The sequence below is a fragment of the Hesperophylax consimilis genome, chromosome 28 (assembly GCF_061612785.1).
Source record: "Hesperophylax consimilis isolate HC1 chromosome 28, BYU_Hcon_1.0, whole genome shotgun sequence".
NCBI lineage: Eukaryota > Metazoa > Arthropoda > Insecta > Trichoptera > Limnephilidae > Hesperophylax > Hesperophylax consimilis.
In genome coordinates, this window is record NC_142863.1 from 11,561,152 (window position 1) to 11,583,848 (window position 22,697).

The 22,697-nt window shown below is 33.5% G+C and overlaps 2 protein-coding genes across 2 annotated transcripts in view; one reads left to right on the forward strand and one right to left on the reverse strand.

Annotated features, from left to right (window-relative positions):
- Positions 1-22,697, forward strand: part of LOC149410171 (orexin receptor type 2-like) — a 538,676-nt gene that overhangs the window by 189,968 nt on the left and 326,011 nt on the right. The gene's annotated exons all lie outside the window — the stretch shown is intronic.
- Positions 1,107-2,627, reverse strand: LOC149410172 (uncharacterized). Its single transcript, XM_089648912.1, has 5 exons — positions 2,535-2,627; positions 2,189-2,375; positions 1,846-2,055; positions 1,559-1,753; positions 1,107-1,139 (listed from the first exon to the last, which is right to left on the reverse strand). The coding sequence occupies exons 1-5, from the start codon at positions 2,555-2,557 to the stop codon at positions 1,107-1,109; spliced, it is 648 nt and encodes a 215-aa protein (XP_089505038.1). The 5' UTR covers positions 2,558-2,627.

The window sequence follows — 22,697 nt, forward strand, 5'->3', positions numbered from 1 at the left end:
ATTGTATTGTATGTACCGACACTGTAAAAACTATTCACGCCTCACAGAAACATTGCAAGAGTTTGAAGAACTGCTACTAATCAAGTATATATATATGCAAAGCGCTGCATGCAATATTTCTCAAAAAGAACTTCAATAGTAGTTTAAAACATTGTATTGTATGTACCTACATTGTAAAAACAATTCACGCCTCACAGAGACATTGCGAGAGTTTGAAGAACTGCTACTAATCAAGTATACATATATGCAAAGCGCTGCATGCAATATTTCTCAAAAAAAACTTCAATAGTAGGTACTTTAAAACATTGTATTGTATGTACCTACATCGTAAAAACAATTCACGCCTCACAGAGACATTGCAAGAGTTTGAAGAACTGCTACTAATCAAGTATATGTATATGCAAAGTGCTGCATGCAATATTACACAACAAGTACTTTAAAATATTGTATTGTATGTATCTAAATTGTAAAAAAATGACATTTGTTGTTGAGTTTCACTTTTTCACAAGAAACATAAAAATTATGAACATACAAAACGTTAATAAAAATAAAAATTTAACACACAAAGTATACAAAAAACTTATTATTTTGAAAATTATAAAAACTAATCGTATTCATCCTCCGACTCCAACTGCAACGTATAGTTGGGCGAGTTGGCAAATGATGTTGACGGTTGTTTCGATGGTTGAGTTTGTCTAGAATTAGAAATGTTTTATTAGAGATCTCATTCATTCTACCTTCATCGTACCTCCTAGCTGGACTGCTTGCCTCTCCAAGGACAATTGTTAATAATCGTGTTCCATCCTTTGTGAACATACTTCGCAATCTCTCAAGTGACATATTAAATAATGCAATATTTAATTTAATTTGTTCAGTTTTGTACATTAAATGTTTTTAAAAGCCTGTATAGATGTATAGCAAATAAATACCTCGCCAACTGTCGTTGGAGTAAACAAACCCTTTCACGTTCCACTGCCGTGTATCTCTGAAACAAGAGATGATAATTCATTAATTTACTAACTTAATTTACCTTCTATAGTAAATTAGTTATTAGTGCCGGTCTCGGGGTGCCCTGACAAATAATTACAAAAAGGAACAGGAAATACCTAAAAAATGTCAGCAAATCGATCCATTGAACTCTGAAATGATAAATAACAACTCATTAATTTATTTTAAATAACAATAGGTAGTCGACATACTAAAAGGAAGATTATAAATTAATTTATTCATTTTGAATTTCTCGCCAAGCTGGATTTTACATGTTTATTAATTTTTATTAACACAAATAATATCTAAACAAACAGAACAATAAAAACTCCACCGCGCAAAATGGAAAAATAGTACATTGGGAATAGTACAATAAATAAATGAAATAAGTCAAAGCTAGGCATTTTATTTTGTTCTACTAAGATTTAATTCTAATTTAAAAGTACAGTGCCACACTTATAAGTTGGCGGTGGCCTAAACATGAATTGACGCTATTTCTTTATATTTTAATCTGGCAACTTACACGTGTAGCGCTGTATTTGGGAGTGATTCGAAGAGAAATAGGAAATACCTTAAAAATATTGGAGAATTTATCAATAGCTCCCACAAGCTCCTTGGACGATTTGTTACTAGCCTCCTGCGCCATCACCATCCGAACCCCCACATCTGGCTTGTCAGTTAGCTTCCTCTTCTTGCTCGGGCGAGAAGGGGAAGCTAACTGCGCCGTCTGTAAATCTGTGGGCCCTTCTCCAACTTCATCGGAATACTGTAAAACACACAAATAATTTTCATTGATAATGAAAGATCAACTAAATTTTGACAGAATATATTATATTAACATTTTAAGACATTAGTGACCTCAACATCCTGCATTATAAGTTCAGGTCCATCTCCTATACAGCTTTCTAGAAGTCCGCTGCCCTCAGAACTGGCTCTGCCGATGATGTTGATGACCTTCTGTGTCAGGTCAGTTAACACCGGTATCTCGGCAGTGTTTCCAGTCGTGAGGGCAGCTTGCTTGGCATCGGCATTTTGGGCGCGCGACTTACATTTTAAGTCACGCCATGTCTGTAAAATGTAAAAATAATGTCAGGTTAAAAGTGATTTACGGTCTTATATCAAGTGTCTCGATGATAGATTATATTAGAAGGTCAGCAAAGTTTGCTGCAACCAGTTTGTATAGGTAGGTACAAATACTCACTGTTTTCCACTGCTCGGCTGACTTAGCAGGACCCAATTCTGCCAGTTGTTCCGCCAAATTCCGCCACATTTCCTTATTTTTTTGGGAACCCCGGGGTCCCACAAACCTTCCAGCGGCGAACTCCGAATGGTCAGCCATATAGCTGGTTAGCAAATCCATTTGACTGGTCGTCGACCTTACTCTCTTCCTGAAATCATAATATCAGCATTTTGAATATCTTAAAATACTGCGTATGATTGAAATATTAGTAAAAATAACTTCAAAATTTTGACACAATAGAATGTAAGTATATCTCTTTGATAATAATGGAAATTCTTTCACATAAAAAGATAAATAAATAACTTACCCAGCTACCATTGCTTGCGACATCGTAAAATATTAAAAAAACACGGCGTTTAAAATGGTCACGCTTGAAATCTGACGTTTGACTTTGACGTCTATTCAATTCATAGACAATTCCGTCCCAGTATTGCCAGCGTATATCGATTTGTATTTATTGCCTTAACGATGTCGTTAGAGATATCAATAGCGTTCTCATGCTAGGGAAGTCGTTATAAAATGGTCGGTAGATACGCTTAGCAATCCGATATCGTTAATAAGTTCGATCGATTCTCATGCTAAGGCCCCAGGGCGATACTGGTAGTATCTTCCACTCTGGAACGTGCCGCAAATATACTATATATTATTTTAATTAATTAATTGTGAAATAACACAAATTAATCAAATAAAATTTATTTGCGCACACCGGGTTCGAACCCGCGACCTTCGGAATGGCAGTCCAATGCGTTACCACTGGACTATGCCGGCCGTCAAATTATACTTTCAGTCAAAGATAGCTATCTATAGTCAAAGTTAGACGTCTAGTCAAAGTGAAAAACAAATTAGATGCAGCAGATTTTAAAAAAGAAAGCAACTTTACAAACAAACTTCCAAAAATAAAATAGTTGAGTTAAACAAGTCGTCACATCGCTAAGTTAACCATAATACCAGTGCTTAAGTCTCCGAGAAACGTTTATTTTCCGTTTTTTTCCCTTGTTGTGTATTTTATTATGTTCTTATCAACCGTTGTTTAGTATAACCTTTGTTTAACCGGACATATTCAGATATTTGCATATTTTTTTGCACATGTATTATGATAGATCGAATTCGATAAACGACTCGTTGTCATGCCACCAACAATATTAACGAGTGTGTTACATTTTTACAGTGAGTTTATCGCTTTTGCATTAAAATAAAAAAATATTTTAAGTTAGCAGGGGGTATGGTTACCGCCACCCCGGGAACCATTAACATAAATCACCCCAAGTGGTTTGCTACGTTTGGTGACTTAGCAGGGTACCCGAGTTAATGGTGTAGGATTGTCTAGGTCTTAACGGCAGATTTGGAGAGACTCGTTGAGGAAGATTTTTCACCTCTCCAGCGGGACTCCCTCGACCCATTTACCACAGTGGGACGGATGGACTCAAACGAAAGTTTCTCCTGAACACACTGACACGCAGGTTCCTACCCATCCCTCATACCTTACCTTTACAGATCTTGCTCTCCTTCTTTTACTTCCTTTCCTTTAAAAAAAACTCCACCCAGTTTCCCCAAAGATGATATGGGCCCTGAGGGAAATTATTTTTGTCAGAGCCTCCTGTGTGGAGCGAATATAAAAAAATATAAAAATGGTTTCAAGGTTGCTTCGATAATCTTATATTAAGCTATCGTAGTTCTAACGATTAGCGGTACCAGCAGAAAACACGTAATTTTAATAATATACTTTCGGAGGTGGGTATGGGTACCGCCGCCCCGAGAATCATTAATTAGATAGCCAATACCACTGCCGTAGGTCACCCCAATCGATTCGCTAAGTTTGACGACTTAGCAAGGGTGACCGCGTTCATGGGGTGAGGTTTGTCTGGGTCTTGGTGGCGTATGCATCTGTGCTGCATCAGCCCAGATGCATACAAAGAGAGACCAGTTGAGAGACACCCTTTGACGTCTCCATCTGGACCGCAGTCGAAGGGATGGGTACATGCGTCACTACAGGACATATTGACCCCAGATTCCAAACCATCACTCGTACTGTTTTCCTTTCCAAAACTCTTTCCAGGACTATGCAATAATTACAATAGCGTACTATCCAAGGTTGATATTTTCAGCTGCGAACTTACCAAATACAAGAGGTCTATAAAAGAATATTTCTCTGATGGTTTGTAAATAATGTTTATGTCTCTATTGTTTATATCTCTATTATGATTTGATTTATATCTACAACCTCTCTCCATGGCTATTAATGTATTGTATTGTAAATTTTTCGTTTTATATAATTTTTTGTTTTCTATAATTTTTTTAATACATATGCCTTTCTCACAAATTTAAACAACTTATTCCATAGTATGCTGTCTCAGTAGAGGTAAAGTCACAAGGAGGAAATCCATAATTGGTTTTATTTTACTATATAATACTTATGTACAAACTGATTAAATGTAAACTGTCGATTTACCGAATATGAATAAATAAATAATGTCACCGCCATACCTCGTGTGTGGAATAAATGTAAACAAAATTCTTGAAAATTTTGTGTATCGCTATTTTTAAATACATCGAAATATTTTAATTTCACTTTTGTGATCGTAAACGAATGCAAATTTTTGAAGTGGAAATTAACACACTTTCCGACATTCTGAAACTCATCAAATAAACTCATTGTTGATAACAATGAATTTTCTGCACTTTTGGTGGCAATGACGCACACACCCGTGGACTTATATACATTTCACTGAAATTCGATGACAATACAGCTGTTAATATACGCATTAAATGTCGGCCTTATCTAATCGGAATTTGGCTCGGCTGGTGGATTCGTCAACTCCAGTTCCTGGGTAGGAAAATTCGATACGATACGATAGACTGTAAAATATTTAAAATTATCTCCGATTAGTTTTCTGAATCCTTTAGTTATATAATATTTTCGAACCTGTAAAAGCCTGTCAACTGCAAATGCTAAGCGTGACGACTACTTAGCGTTTACGTGGCAATTTATAACTTCAGTTTGTGCAATATTATCCGAGTATTGTGCACCTCTTCTAACGGCGCGGCGTGGCGTGTTTATGTCTGCGTTAAAACTGTTTAGAATAAATAAAACGTCGTACAAACTCAATAAAAATGAAAATTTAATGCTGAAAGCTTTGGCGGAGTGGGAAATGCAAGACATCATAAAGATTGCGAACGAGTTGACAAATCAATAACTTGAATTAGGGAGAAAAGATTCTCTATATAAATTGGGTCACTTGCATGCATTTTTTAATGATTCGTACAAATTTTGTAGATGTTTCTACTACGACTACGAAAATGTTTTTAAATAAAATAAACAAATCATTTTTTTAACTCACTAAATAAAAAAATGTCCGGTCCACGATTGTTTTTAATATAAAGCAACACTGAGACTTCAGTTAACTTTTGTCGTTTTGATTTTGATATTTAATATACAAGTTAAAAACCAAAAAGATATAATAGCAATTCTTTCAATTTGGCATACGCAGCAAAAAATGCGGTTAAATGGTCTGGCGAGTTTTTCAACCCATTTTATTTGAAAAGTGGCGTAAGGCAATGAGGAAACATGTCTCCAGCACTCTTTAATATATACACTGATGAACTGATTCAAAGACTTAATATAAGTAATATAGGTTGCCATGTTCAAGGAGTATGTGTAAACAATATTTACTACGCAGATGATATGGTTCTTCTAGCACAGTCACTTAGCGCACTAATGAAACTACTCTAAATATGTGAAGATTTTGCAAAAAATCATAACCTTGTATATAATATGTCCAAATCAATAGTTATGGTTTTCAAATACAAAACGAAAACATTCTAACACCTTCAATATGGTTAGATGAAAGGAAAATGGATGCTAGTCGTAGCGTCAAATACCTGGGACATATTATCACAGACGACCTGAAATATATCGAGGATATTGAAAGGCAAAGAGAAGTTAGAGCAGGTATGCTGTGGCGTTTTCACTTTTGCGGTACCAAGTACACTCTTTCAGAGCGCTTCTCCACCTTCAAATGGGAAGCTTATGGCGCAGACTACGCCAATCAAGTAACAAAATCATAACAGCCATGGTTGCCTAGATGAAGTCCTCTCTGATGGCCCTCTGGAGACGGAAGATGTGCAAATATCCTTCATAAACGGCTTCTTACACTCATTTTTGGGTTTATATTTTATCTTTTTTCACTTAAATTCCGCTTTTTTTTCCTATCGGAAGCACACATGTTTTATTATTATTTTTCTTACGCTAATTATGAATATTATTTCAAATATGGAATGTATTGCATTGCACTACCCCTGCATACATTCTGGAATAAAAATTTTCAAAAAAATCATATGAACTTTGTGATCATTTAAAAAGGTATTACAATAACACGAGAATTCTAAATTTTAAATATGATATCGACAAATAAGACGTTTAATAACTAGGTCCTAGTGGTCGATTTGTTAAGACGCTAAGGCAAGAGATCCTGGGTTGGATTCTTAGTTGTAGTATCTTCTTCTGTTTCATTTAGATTTGTTAGTATTATCTTCTTCAATCAAATGACGTATTAAAAAATGATGCAAGTAGCCTGTTTTCAACGAAATGTTCAGATATATAATTACTACTGTTTACAAATTGGAAATATCTACAGCACTGGGTTTGAACACTCTGAGTTCATTTCGACTGCAATCCATTTTAGTTCCCATTTCAGTGTCCGACTGAGAACTGTAAAACACATATTTGTACAATCATTTAGTTAGGTTAGGTTAGGTTTAGTTAGGTGTCCGATTATCGAAGACTGAGTGGAGAAATCCATTAGTCTTTTATGGACAGACAATCTTTTGCTTTGTACGTATATCAAAGTGTTCTGCTCGGAGAAAAATGAATACTGCTTTTTTATCAAGATGCTGTTAAAAATGTGGCTGCATGACCTTTTCCTAGTAAAATATTAGTCATTCAGAATGTTTCTGAACACGTGTTCATGACGATTCCTTTGTCCGAATAAATGTAATGGACAACATGCTAAACTATTATTATTTTGAAGAACACGTGTTCTGACTTCCTCTTATATAAATATTTTTGCTTTAATGATAGTTTGTCATGAAATTTGTCAAACTATTCTTCCCATTTTTAACAAGAAAACTAATAATTTTTCCAGATTTTTTATTAATTAACAATAATTCATATCAGTAAGTTTTTACGTGTGATGTTAAAATACATCAGACTTTGGGAGTTATAGAAGGAGAATATTGCAAGGATAGTATGGATGATTACTTACAGAAATTACACATGAGTCAATGTTTCGATTAATATTTTTTTAGGGCCGTGAGTTTCTTGTTGACTAAATCAATGGAAAAAGAACGGAAATGGTACTGCGAGAGGACACCACCAGAATATTGAAAAACCCAACCTTGCATTTGGTATTCTCTATCTTCCCTCTCTGAAGCACAAAAAACTCCACGGCGATTGCATGCGACACGGATTTGAACTCGTAACCTGTAGTCAGTAGCGCGGTAAAAAAGGTGCTGATTGGTACTTTCAGTCTCATGGTGACAAACAATAAGACGGGTAAGGATTAATTTATATCGTTAATAATATTCAGCCAAACAATCAATTTTTTTTACGAATATTACACTGCCAGAATTACACGCGGATGTAATTAGACACCTCATAAAAATCTAACCTTTACCTTTGTAACTTAGCACACACTTAAGCAAGCACTCAAATTTAAACTAATGAAAAAAAGTTTTTTGTCTTTTGTAATTCAGTTGATATAAATCTCTTCATGTGTTATTTCGTCTTTGTAATTTATTTCGTCCGAGCGTCATTCTGGCAATATTGTAACATTCACTTCTGAATAATTAGGTTATGTCAGGTTTTAAAATTTGCTCAAACAAATTGCACCCTTCCTCAATAATCTACGCTTCAGACAAATTATATAAAAATAAAATTTCTAATTTCTTCTGACCAATCAATGTATCAGCAGTTCATTATTTATAGTAAAACTAAATATAATATTAATAATTTATTTTTTTAAGTTTAGTTTAGTTATCTTGGGTAATTTTAAAATTGCTTGCCGATAGTGTTTGTGTCATAAAATGATTAATTTTGAGTGAAATATCACAAAACTGCGGTTCAGTGCAATAATATACATAATAATAATATTTTGATGATTTGCTTGCCGTTTTTGAGAATACGGCCAAACTGAAATGATTTTTTTATTAACTGAATTAGCTGAAAATTACTACTATTTTTTTGTTAGAATCGATTTTTTGTATGAAGATTTTCAGGAAATCTCTATTACAACCAAAAGTCACGAGCCGCCACTGGTTAGGAGTCCAGTATTACTACCAATTATTTCTTTTCAAACATTCCTTTAAAAGCTTCACCGTCAATCAATATTCCTCATTTTGTTGATGTTACTCGTTTTCCGATAGTCTAACATCTATATGAATATGTTTGTTTGTTCAAAATCTTAAATTTCCGATGTTCTTGAATGATTGCTTTGAAATATTGACACAACGTCTTATTCAAATGCGCTTATGTTTTTATGTATCTGAATTATATATATATGTCACATGTGATAGGTAAATCATTATAACATCACATTAAAAAAAAAAACCATTTACTGGACGTAAATACAACACGCGCTATTGTTTCTCTATCTCACTGACCGACCACAGCTAGATTTATAATATATTAGAGTCCAACAAACATCAATCCAAATCGACCCGATAAAAAAAACACTTTTCCTCTTACCTTGTCCACCCAAAATTTCTTTTACTTCACAATATATCCCAAAAATGTAGTTGCGATTGGCTCTTCGTGTCTTTTCATTTTATAAAAGAGTATATTGTGACTGTCCTATGACAACTTTAATTCAATCCAGCACCCAGTGGCGGATTAACCCTAAGGCAAAGTAGGCACGTGCCTAGGGGCGCCAGTTACAAAGGGGCGCCGGCGGGCGCCCCTAGAATTAAAAAAAATATATTTATATAAAAACTTAATTTTGTAAGTAAGTATGCACCTGCTTACACAATATAAAAGATTATTTACTTCTGTAGAGATGCAGAGCTTCCAAAGCATACTCGCCTTCTTGATTATTCCTCCATGCCTCCACCGCATGATTTTTTAATAGAAGAACGCTCGCTCGTGGATTCGTTCGCGGGCGTTGCTAGATTGCAGGGCAAAGGGCGCAGCGGGGGCAGGGGCTAAGCGGCCGGCACCGGACTTCCGAACGGATGACGGGGTGACAGTCACACTCATCACTTTCAGCTTGGATGTCGCCGGTTACGCGCGCTTCTATTGATTACGTACTCGCAGCGGTATTTGTGTGAATTAATTAGTACATTGCGTTTTAGTTCATTACACAAATAATGAGTGAATTGAAGAAGAAACCTAGTGGTGCAGCTTATAAAAGGAAGGCTAAGGAAAAAGAAGAAAAAAATCAAAATATTATAAAGCATACGAAACATATTGAGACATTTTTTTCTAAATTAAAAAGTGATGATTCGGAATTTTCTAACGCAATTCACAGTGCGTCTTCTACCGAGTCTATTCAATGTGAAATTCCTACTAGTTCTAAACAACACGATTTGTCCATGCTGCTTACTCCGTCAGCCGTAGAAGTTGTGAGGCAGTCGCAAAATAGACTGTTTATCGTGGGATGTGACCCAGTCAAGTGGGATATCAATAACGAAACACAAGAATACATTGCAATTAATGGATTTAATCAAAATCAAAATGCAGATTTTTCATTGAGTAAGAGAATATATGAAGATAAAATCTCACGTTTTTTAACAAAAACAATGTTTGAAAGAAAGTTGTTAAATAGAGAAAAACTTCCAAGGAAATGGCTTATTTACTCTCCAAGCACAGGTAAAGTTTATTGTGGACCTTGTTTATTATTCGGTGGTGGAACTAGTTTTGGAAAACAAGATGTTGGTTTTAATGATTGGAAGAACGCATCGAATAGATTAGAAAGCCACGAAAACTCATGTGAACATAAAACATGTATTTTGAGCTTGCAACGTAGATCTAACATTGACGGTCGTGTCGATCATGAGCTCGCCGCTCAATTTCTAGAAGAGATGACTTATTGGCGTGAAGTTTTAAAACGAGTGGTTGCCACTGTAAAATCTTTAGCATCGCGTGGTTTACCTTTTAGAGGACATGACGAAAAACTTGGCTCTCTTCATAACGGAAATTACTTAATGACGCTGGAACTCATAGCGGAGTTTGATCCGTTTTTAAGTAAACATATTGCTCAATATGGCGGCAAGGGAAAGGGATATACCAATTACTTAAGTTCTACAACGTGTGACGAATTTATTGAATTGATGGCAAACAAAATATTAACACAAATAAAACATGAAATCAAGATATCAAAATATTATTCAATAATAGTGGATTCAACACCAGATATTTCCCACATTGACCAATTAACTTTCGTGATCCGATATATTCAAACCGACGGTACGCCCGTTGAACGTTTTCTTAAGTTTATCGCAAATGTCGGTCACAAATCACAAGACATAGCAAATGCTATTATTAAAACATTGGACATGATTGAAATTAATATATTAGACTGTAGAGGCCAGTCGTATGATAATGCCGCAAATATGTCAGGCATTTACAATGGATTACAGGCCAAAATAAAAGAACTATGTCCCCTAGCAGAATATATACCCTGCTCTGCACATTCGCTTAACCTAGTGGGTGAATGTGCCGCTGAATGCGCTCAAGAAGCTTGTTGGTTCTTTGGTCTCCTTCAAGAAATCTACACATTTTTTACAGCTTCAACTCAAAGATGGCAAACTCTACAAGCACAAATAATCCTAGGTAATGATAAAAAAAATAAAACTACTGTCAAAAATCCATCTGACACACGCTGGTCAGCTCGAGCAGATGGATCAATGATGCTAGTTCCTTGGAGCATCTTCCATTGAAATACCGGTTAATAAATATTTTCCGTGTTTGATGTTTTTTTCTTTAGGGAATTCTGAATTTTAGTAAAAACGTCCGTAGTTGTTATGGCGGTGTGTTTTCTTGCAAGTTTCAAATCATCAGGAATATCAAATAAATGTTCATCGGGTGACTCGATTGAAGTTATGCAGTTCACACCGGTTTTTCCACCCAATGCTGCTAACACTGTAAATGTGAATCGTAACTTTTCCATTTTTCTTCACTAAAAATATCTTTTTATAAGACAAATAAAACAATGCGTTGCTCTGAAGTACAAAGAAACGACATTTAAAGTTTATTTGTCGTCCTTTTTTATATTAAAAAATTACATTATTTTTATTAGTCACTCAGTCAGCCACATAGTGAGTACACAATGCTGTTCATAAATAAATGCTGTTTAAGTGTAACCAAGACAACACATAAGTGACATTTGAAAAGTGCATAAAATAAAATTCGTAATTTAAACACAAAGGGATCCTAGGCATTTCTAGGTAGGTACTTATTAGTGAGTACTTATTCCTTTACATAAATAATTGATCATTTAAATTTTTTATGTTTTATTAATTATCCCTATTAATATTATAACTGCGAAAGTGTATATGTGTGTGTTTGTATAGGTATATGTTACTTCTTCATGCAAAAAAACTACTGAACCGATTGTGATGAAACTTGGTATGTAAAAAAAAGATAGCTGGCAGTGTTGCCAACGAGGGCGATATATCGCCATTTAGGCTACTCAGAACGAGAATCGGCGCTGAAAAAATCTAAAAGGCGACTGGTCGGGCTACTTCAGAGTCAAGTTAAAAACATAATTTTCACGTAAAAACATCAATTTTAAACAATTCTCTAGCCACCCCCCCCCCCCTCCCACGAAATTTTTATTTTCACGTAAAACCCACCTAACTACAAATTCGGCTACTTTAGGTACTTGTTAAAATTTATAATATGTGGTCGCTAGAGGGGCGCCGATGAGGTGCTTGCCTAGGGCGCTCTCAACAGTTAATCCGCCTCTGCCAGCACCACTATCACCCTGCGAAATAAAACCCACTTCAGTTTACACGAAAGATAAATCGCCTTACCACAAAGCAAATTCCACCTAAATAAACTTAAAATCTGATGATAAATGATCACTCGTATTCTAAGAATTATTTACACTAGCCACAATTCGTTTTTCTTGCTGTAAATTAGGTTTTTCTTTATAAAAGGTAAACTTACATATACAATACAAGGTTTTTATGTAAAGCACAAAGGTTAACAAATTATTATAAGCACTAATTATTAGCCTGAAACACAAATATACATTTTGTAGTAGCACAGTGGATCCGTGCACCTGACCGGTAATCAGAAGGTGCGAGTTCAATTCCAGTCGCCGGCATTTATTTTTTCTTTGTAAAATTTATTAAATTTATATTTGTTTTTCAGGCTAAGTAGTTATTGCTTTTAATAATTTGTAAATTTTGTGTTGAAAACTTATTGTCAATGATAAATTACAACGATAAAGAATCAACTTGTATGTTGGGTACGCGTGGTCTAACCCACAATCAAATCAAAACCACATTTTAAATTCTAGAATTTGTGGTTGTTTTACCGCGTTATTTATAAATACGTCTTTTTTAATTTAATATCACAATAATTGTCGGTTTGGAATGTTGTGGTCATTAATGTTGTATAATGAATTGCTATTTGTTCACAGTTCATATTTTTACTTGGGGAAACAAACGGTTTTACAATTTTATTTTAATAATTAAATTTTACATGTTGCATTAACCAGTGAAGTTTCCACACAAAGTTCATGTTACACGTAGAAAAAAACATAAATAAACAGAAAAACATAAAATCACCTTACTGACAAAAACTGAGATATTTTACATACCTTAGTGAAAACACCTTAATGAAATTAACTGAGATATCTCAGATACCTTTATGTAAACACGTTAATGAAATTAACTGAGATATCTTAGATATCTTACATACCTTAATGAAATTAACTGAGATATCTTAGATATTTTACATACCTTAATGTAAACACCTTAATGAAATTAACTGAGATATCTTAGATATTTTACATACCTTAATGTAAATACCTTAATGAAATTAACTGAGATATCTTAGATACCTTTATGTAAACACCTTAATAAAATTAACTGATATATCTTAGATATCTTACATACCTTAATGCAAACACCTTAATGAAATTAACTGAGATATCTTAGATATCTTACACACAGCAGTAGGAGAGGGTTCGTGATTAACAATTTGATTTAATTTTCTCCAACACGCATTTAGTAAACTGAACCAAGAGCAAACGGAAAATATATTATTGTATTTTGTGCATGTCCTTCTGAAAAATGAATGTAGTGTGAAGTTGGTTTTTGAGTGTGAGATGTAAAATACATTGTTTTACCGTGTGTTTCAAACTGGACAGTGGAAATGAACATTTTCCAGAATGTAGTCGTTGTTAACAGCGTTGTCGCTAATTTTGAATAAAAATTTTTGGTCTGATGTATCTCTTATATCTTCTTATGTGGATAGTTTCTGGAATGCCAATGAGTCTTTAAAATGTTGGCGTGGTCGGAAGAATTTAAAGTCTTTCAGAACTAATTCCTTCTAACCTTTCAATATTAACTTTATATTGAGGATTCCATATTGGTGATCCAAATTCTAATATTGAGGAAACGAAGTAGACATATAGTATTGTTATTACATGAGGTGATCTGAATGGTTTCGTCACTCTTATGATCAATCCTACAATATTGTAGGCCCGGTTCATACACAATTCAATTATTATTTATATACTGTGAATGTGTACATATGATTTTGTGTTTCTTCATTATAAAACTCAGCCAAATCAGTTCGCGGATTTTTGCAGATTGGTGTAGTTACAAAATGTCCAAGAAATATTTAACATCAAATACTAAGAACTGTCAAGTAGGGTAATTTAAATCACCGTCACATTTGATGACTATCAGACCAAAAATCAGCATCATTTTGATTCTTTTAAAATATGAACCCTTTCCCCGTTAAACGCCACTTCTATGATTTTTCTCGTTAACCTTCACTTGACTGACATCATGACCAATATTCTTGATAGCTGATCATATTTTGATCTATGGCTGAAAGAGGCCAAATAAAACAGAGACATACGAATGGATTAATACACGGGAGTGTGATGTAATCCTATTTGAAAGAAACCAAACGTAACCAATTCATATTTCAAATACTTTTCGACTCTTAGGATACAAATTAAATTGTTCAATGGTCACTATTAATTGATCCATAATGATCAACTAGGTCTCCGTAATCGAGGGTTAAGGCTCTCGACTAGAAAACTGGAGGTCGCGGGTTCAAAAGCCAACTAAATTTTATTTGATTAATTTGTGTTATTTCACAAATTACTCATTTAAAATAGCATAAAGTATATTTCTTCTTCTATAGTTTTTTTTAAGTTTTTCCAGAGCTCGCATCAGGGTGGTTAAGGCTATGAAGAGCTTCTATTCTCTTGTGGACTGCAGAGCCGAAATCTTCTACTATGCTTGTTACATTTTATACTCAATACTCGCCTCTGCCTGTCAATATCTTCATCATCCATTAGCTTATAATTTAAGGTCGTTGACTCTTATGCAGAATTACTTTAAACTAGTCTTGTGTTTTTAACGCAACTTAAAATTCGATTTGTGAACTGATCTATAGACGCAATTCAAGGGAAACCACTCTCGCGTTCCGAGTGCAGTTATAAATTTCTAGTAGTAGACTCATTTGTGATCATCAATTTTTGTATTCGAAGAATTCTTGTCTGGCGTGAATATATGATGAGCATAAAAATAATAGAAAATCGGTACTTAGTAAAATGAGATTATATTAATATGAGAGAATTCCGACACCCTGCCAACAAAATCTACAAGCATCCAAATGACCTCCAACGGCGAAAAGGTTCCCCACTCCTTGCCTATGCCTATCTAGATAAAGGATCTGCTCAGTTTATCTGACAACATCCAGTTATCTGTAAAGGGGATTTACTCCTACTAAGAAACTGTCACTTGTAATGAGCTAATTCTTCCAGGAACAAATCCGGGATGAAAGATGAAATCTAATGCTCGTACTGAGTTCCGAATCTGAAGCTATTCACTGCCATTTCTGAACTATTGTTAGTAATACCCTTTGTATTGGACTTTGCAATGTTCCAAAGTTTCGATTTTCGTCGTTGGAACTTAAATTACTATTTAGTACCAATGTTGGGACTATTAATTAGAATGCCAAATAATTAAAGCTATCTAGGGATTTCACAGTACATCGTTAAATTAACATATCAATACAATGTTGACGAAATTCGTCATCTATGGTCAGTTAGCGATATTTGCGAGCACTTTCAGAATAGGATTCAGGTGCACTGCAATGTGCAGTGTGCAGAGCTAGGTCTTAGAAGTTTTGAACGTATTTCAATATTGTCAATGAAAATTCCTACTAGTTGACATTGTATTTGGCTTTGAAATATTAAAAAAATATTAGCCGTCTTTTAAGGGTCAAAAGTTTTTGCGAATTTAAAATAGCCTTATCGATGACGTTGAAGGATTAAAGTCACTAACTTATTTCAGTACTGTTGCTTTTATGCAGGAGATGACTTTTGCTAAATTAATAAGCATTGGTCTACATGTAATGTTCACATTACGAAATATTTTTTTATTAAAAAAAAAACTAAATTAAAAAGATAAAACATGTTTCAATACGAAGTGGAAAGTTCAATATTTAAGAGGTTTGACGACTTTGGGAAAATAACAAAAATTTGATTCTCCGCTGTTAGTGACTTTGACGAATCTAACTCATTGTTACCAAAAATGTTAGTGACTTTTTGCTTTGGCGACGATTTATTCACGTAGAGTTATGCACTTGTTAACCCTTAGAAATAACATGATTATTGTAACACGTGACAATATTCACGTACAAGCTATTTAAAGAACACCAAAGAAATTCTTACGTTTTCCAAGTTCTAAAGTGGGTATTCCGGCAATTTCGTTGAACTAAAAATTCTATGGTGCATTTGAGAGTCCAGAATTGCTTGCATTGATAAACTTTCGAATTAAACTACATAATACGAGAAGTTTGGATAGAGTGCAGAAATTCCGGGACTAACTACTGTATGTATTCCTCATTGTCCAAAATACTTATCGAGGGAAATAATTATACAGAGTCAGTGGACATCTTTAATTTACTATTTAACAAATACAAAAGATTGTTACTGTGGCAGTTTAGTTATGTATTGTAAATATGTTCTGAATGAATATATATTATTTACTATTCACATGTATAAACCCCTAAAAAGGGCGTTCGTAAAGTAATAAATAAACACCGTTAACATTATTAACAAAACAGACCATTTTGGGGATTTATTTTGATCTTGCTATTTTTAATAACTTACAAGGCATATCCTGCAAAAAATAACAAATTATTGAACGGTAATTTTTTAAACAAACTTCTTATTTTTTTGACAACTCTATCGGATTTTAATACTCACGACAAAAAAATTAAAGTTTGCTCTATTCAGTTTTTTTTTAACTTCTGTCAAAAGTTGGAATGGATCAAGAGTTTGTAAGGAAAAACTTTAATGAGTTCCTTGAGTTTGGGGACAGAGGTCAGAGGTTGAAATATCGGAAGGGCGTGTGAAAATGAATTAAAACAAATTAATATTATATTTACGTGACTTGTATCACGAAGTTTTATGATTTGAGATTTTTGCGGCCAAAAGTATTGATTGTGATTATTTTTTGGATTTTTTTGCCGTTTTGTTCTTCCCCTTATTTAGCCAACTTTTCACGCAGCGTTATAGTGTCCATAAACAGGGAAGATGTGTATATTGTGAGGAAGTGTGTGTTTACTTACCCCCTGATTCGTACCCACTTCTCGTACACTTTTCCTTCCCGGCATTTTCTCTCCTTCGTTTTATTAAATAGGCCAACTACACAGCATTCTCGAAGATAACATGGGCCTTAGGGAAATTATTTTATTATTAGTTAATGTAAAAAAATATGAACACGTCCGTAGTTTTTTTGTTGAAATTCGTAGAGGAAACAAAATCACAGTGAAAAATTAAAATAATTTATCAAACAGCATGCTGCAGCTTGCCCTGTAAACATTTTTTTATCATATTTCATTATTATAAAACGAAATTTTCACAACATTTTCATTCCTTTCATTGGGAGAGGAAAGCCGTCAACAGATTATTTAAGAATATAAATTACAGTAATTAATCAACACAGACAGCTGCAAAGGCATTTTTGGAACGAAGTACGCCGACAGATGATACTTAATAACAGGATTCATCATCTCTGTGTACGTTCTATGGTGTGATTTGGCCTTGTGAACAAATGTAATGCTCTCAACTGGCTTTGATCCTTCGTCATTAGCCTCCAGGGAGTCCTCTCCGCCCTGCTCCAATCCCCTTCCATCTCTTTCTTGGTCTGCCTCTAGGTCGCTTCCACTGGAGCACCCCCACAGTCCACATTTTTGGTATCTTATTAACGGGTATTCTTTCAACATTTTCGCTATCTTGTCAACGGATATTCTTTCAACATTTTCGATGTCTTGTCAACGGATATTCTTTCAAAATTTTCGCTATCTTGTCACGGGTATTATTTCAACATTTTCGCTATCTTGTCACGGGTATTATTTCAACATTTTCGCTATCTTGTCACGGGTATTATTTCAACATTTTCGCTATCTTGTCACGGGTATTATTTCAACATTTTCGCTATCTTGTCACGGGTATTATTTCAACATTTTCGATATTTTGTCAACTGATATAATAATAATAATAAGAATTTATTCCAGAATGTATGCAGGGGTAGTGCATTGCAATACATTCCATATTTGAAATAATATACATAATTAGAGTTAGAAAAATAATAATATAATATATAGGCGATTTCGATAGGAACAAAAAACCAGAAATTAACAGAAAAAAAAAAACTAAAATATTAACACAAAAATGAGTATGAGCAGCCGTTTATGGAGGATATTTGCACGTCTCATGTCTCCAGAGGGCCATCAGAGGGTACTCCATCCAGGCAACCATGGCAGTGATGATTTTGTTACTTAATTGGCGTAGAAGTAGAGAAGCGTAGAGAAGCGCCCTGAAAGAGTGTACTCGTCCCTCCAGGAACATTTCCGTGGCGCTGCAGTATCTCGGTAGGCGGAATAGTTGGCGATAAGCATTATAGTAAGCGACTTTTAGCTTATGCCACTGGGATGCAGTGTAATCCACTCATAGTTCGGACGTGTACAGCAAAGTGCGAAATGCGTTGAATATACTTTCAACATTTTCGGTGTCTTGTCAACAGGTACGAGTATTCTTTAAAAAATGTCATCCCATCGAAAAACAAAATCCAGATTTTGAATATTCTTAGATTAATGATTTTGTCTTTTGTTGCCAGGTGAGTTATTGTTTTTTTTTATATATTTTATATTTATTTTATAAAATACAGCTAATTATTTAAATTTACATAGTAAGAACATATTATACAATAAAAATTAACATGTTTACCTTTACACTCGTGTGTAATGTTAAAAACATTTTTATCCTAGCGAAAATCTCATTTTTTAAGAAAAAATGCATTATTCTTTCTACTACCATTTAATTACGGCTAGGATTAAAAAATCCTTGTCCAAAAGAAAAATTGAACTAAGAATCCTAAGTAATGAGAAAACGACTCAAGGAGAAGAGAAACGTTTCTTCTTACCAATCTGAGAGCATGTTAAGTACCAGTGTATTAAAAATAGTTCAGTTTTCCTCCTCTTAGTTTAATAAAGTTTAGATTTTTTCCTTACGTTGTTAAAATGGTTCATATTTATCTTATTCCGTTAGTTAAGGGTTATTTATTCTATTTTAAACACCACTCCAGTAGTAATTTTGAATAAAAAGAGTGAACGTGAAAATGTAAGTTAAAAATGTATAGGCTTGGAGTAAAGGGCACTCGGAATGAAATGTTACAAAATTGCTCAACATAAATGTAATATTATTATTCTGAAGGCTTTTTGTACCCGTATTGGAATAATTTAGGTATAAAATGCCAAGGGTGACAACTTCGAAGAATATTTTACTTCACAGACAGTTTTCTAGACTTCTGTAGCAGAGAGGTACCGTTGATATAATCGACCATGTTTGGCGTCAATTACGTTTTTACTACTAAAATAACATTTTTCTATTTTATTTATTATTTTTGTGATTTGAACATTTATTTTATCAATTCAATTTCCCTGTTTTGTTTCCAACAAAGAAGTGGCGGTCGAACCTCGAATACAAATTTAATTCAGAAGTGACGAGTTCAAATCTTGTCGTGTACACCATCGATATAGTTCAGACTGTCCAGCGGCTGAATTGGCATCACGTTTAGGTCCAACACAGGTGTCGTGAGCTCAATTCCTCGGCTGGCAAAGTTCTCCATCACAACACATGCAACATTTTGAACTTACTGTGGATAGTAAGAGATTTTCAATTATTGTCAGGTTATTCGTAAAATGATTATCTTTTTTTTAAATAACATTCATATTATTTCAGCGGGTTCAAGAGTGATATATATAATCAACACCACCCTAGCAAAAGACCTTATTCATAAACGAAATCCTTATGTCGTTAGGTAAATGTGTTCTGTATATTTTTTTTAGACATTTCTTAAGGCGATGCCATACATAGTAATGCAAAATCATGTGTTTTTGGTTTGAAAATTTGGTCGCCTAGAAATGTTTCAGATGCTTCTATTAAATAGTGAGAGTAGAATACATATTGGCCTTTGAAATAATCGAGTATTTTTTAGATAAGTCTTTTTATAAGCCCAGAAAAAAATAATGTAAAGGCTTATGAAAACTGTTTTAAAGTTCGAAATCTCCTACTTACGAATCCATTTTCGGTTATGATTTTATTGTATAATGTGGCAAATTAAGTTATTTATAAAATTATCGAAAATTTTTTAAATATTTGTGCCTGAACATCCACAAAATAAAATAAAAGGCACTTTTTGGCCGTATTTTTTTCTTGCATAAATCAAAACAGGCGGATGGTGTTAAACGGGAATTTAAACCTTATCGCCATCTACGTAAGGGTTGTTATTGATAGCGGCTCAATTTAAAATATTACACGACGTAGTGCATTGCCTTAAATTTAAAAACTAGAGAAGTTTATTTTTCACAAGTATATTTGAAATAAACATTGCTATTTCTAAAGAATAAAATTTTAATATCAAATATGAAAATATCTATACGTAAAAAAACTTTGTTTTATTATAATATATCTGTTTTTAATAATAGGTGTATTTAAAAACAATATTCTTTTGGTATGACTGAGGATTCAACCTTCATCCCCAGCGACTGGCTCTTAATTGCTCAAAACTCATAAAATATGTTTAAAAACTTTTTTCTTTTGGTTTGACTGAGGATTGAACCTTTCTCCTTTAGGACTGGAGTCAGCCGCGCTAAAACCAAATTGGGTAGGATCGGTATTGTATTGTCTTAATAGCGTGAATTAGGAATTCTTCACCTTGGCTGTAGTTATGAAATATTAAATTCATGACATTCAGTGTATAGATAAAATAATATTGTTGAACGCCGAAAAAATCACGTATTTAAATAATAGAAAAAATCTTTTATTATTTGACGCCGGGTCATATTTGTCCCAAAGACGCTTGAGGGGTTAACATGTTCCAGTTGTGCACCAGTGCATAAGTACTCAGTGAAGCTAATATGTACATCGAAGAATCGCATTGTTAACCGCTAGAACAAATATTAATACGCTAATCTCATCCGACGTCTATAATCTGAAGTTTAGTTTGGAATCCGTCCGTTAATACTCCTGACAGTCCTGACTAATGATGTGCATCCGGGAATATTCCCTGATCGAATATAAATTCCCCAAAGTCGGAAATGTATTTATTTTACTAAGAATGTCATTCTAAAACATTTTTAAGTAAAGGTCTTATATTTAAAGATATAACTAGTTACTAGGAATATAATTAGTTTTTCGATATCTTCGAAAATGACAAGGTTTTTTTATGAGCTCTTAAAGTGAACATTTGCAAAATGAACGCCAAAGTTTATCGTGGAGTCACACGCAGTAAAATATACGCCAAAGTGTATTATAAAGTCACACGCAGCAAAATGTATGTCGAAGTGTTTCGTAAAGTAAGATGCACTACAATTCATAATTCAAAAGACAGTAACTATATTGTAGATACCTATATTATTTTTGAGCATTAATAAATGGATTAGCTCTCTAGTTACATCTGAGAAAAATTTTTTACTAACAGGGCTATAAAATTATTTAAATAATAATTTTCTGTAACATATTATTCATTTGTATATTTATAATTTAAATTTTTTTAAATTAAAAAGTTTTCATATGTTTTTCATCCATAAATATAAATTTTTTCAGTAGAATAAATTTTTAAATTTTGGAAAATATCGAATACGATAAATGCTCTAATTCATATACTATAAAAAATTGCATACAGCATTAAATTTCGTTGTAACAGAAAACCTGATGGGATTTCACCATTTAGCTGAAAATTCCAGCAATATTCCCGGAATTATTTCGGAAATATTTACCACTACTACTACAACTCCTGGTTTATATATACTTAAGCACTGAAAATATAATAATAATAATAATAGTGTTGCGGGAGTGCCGATTTTCCTGAAATAAGCTCAATTAGTCCATATTTTAAAATTTGTAGAAAGATAATTGGATTGTAATCGAATAAAAAGTAAACTAATAAAGAATGTTAAAAAGTAAACTAATCAAATGAAAAAATGTGTGGCATGAACATCAATTTTACTGGTTATAAAATAAAGCACGATGATTAAATAAACAAGGGTAGTTAATACAATATAGACAAAATTCATAAAAATAAATCTAATGTTAATTTTTATCTAATGTTTTTTTTTTTCTAATTTTAAGTTTAGTTCCAAAGTTTGTTTTTACATGTATAGAATTGAATAATCGACTCTTCAGTATGTATTGTTATTAAATTATTATATGCAATAATTATTCGCTTGAAATATTCACACAAATTGATAAAAATTCTCGAGTAAAAATAATTTACAGGTGGAAAAAAATAATAAGCAGTAATTGTTGATTGAAATACTAGTACATATTGAATAGTTTGGCGTGTTGAAAATAAGCCGACGTAGCTCAGTGGTTTCAGAGAATATATTGACTCGGTAGATATTTTCAATATGTATGAATATTTCAAGGGACTAATAATTGCCTCTAATAATTTGTAATCCTTTGTGCTGTGCATAAAAAACCTTGTCTTATAAACATTAGTTTTTGTTAGTTAATGGAAAAATCAGTGGCAGCTCGTGACTTTTGGGTGTACTAGAGTGCTAATATTACAAAAAATGGCATTATTGATGTTGTTGTAGCTTAAAATTTTTTAAAATTTTTTTTTTTCATTTAAAGATTTTCAGGAAAATTCAGTTTGGCCGTGTGCTGCACGGATTTCCTGAAAATCTTCAAAAAAAATCGTGTTCATCCAGAAC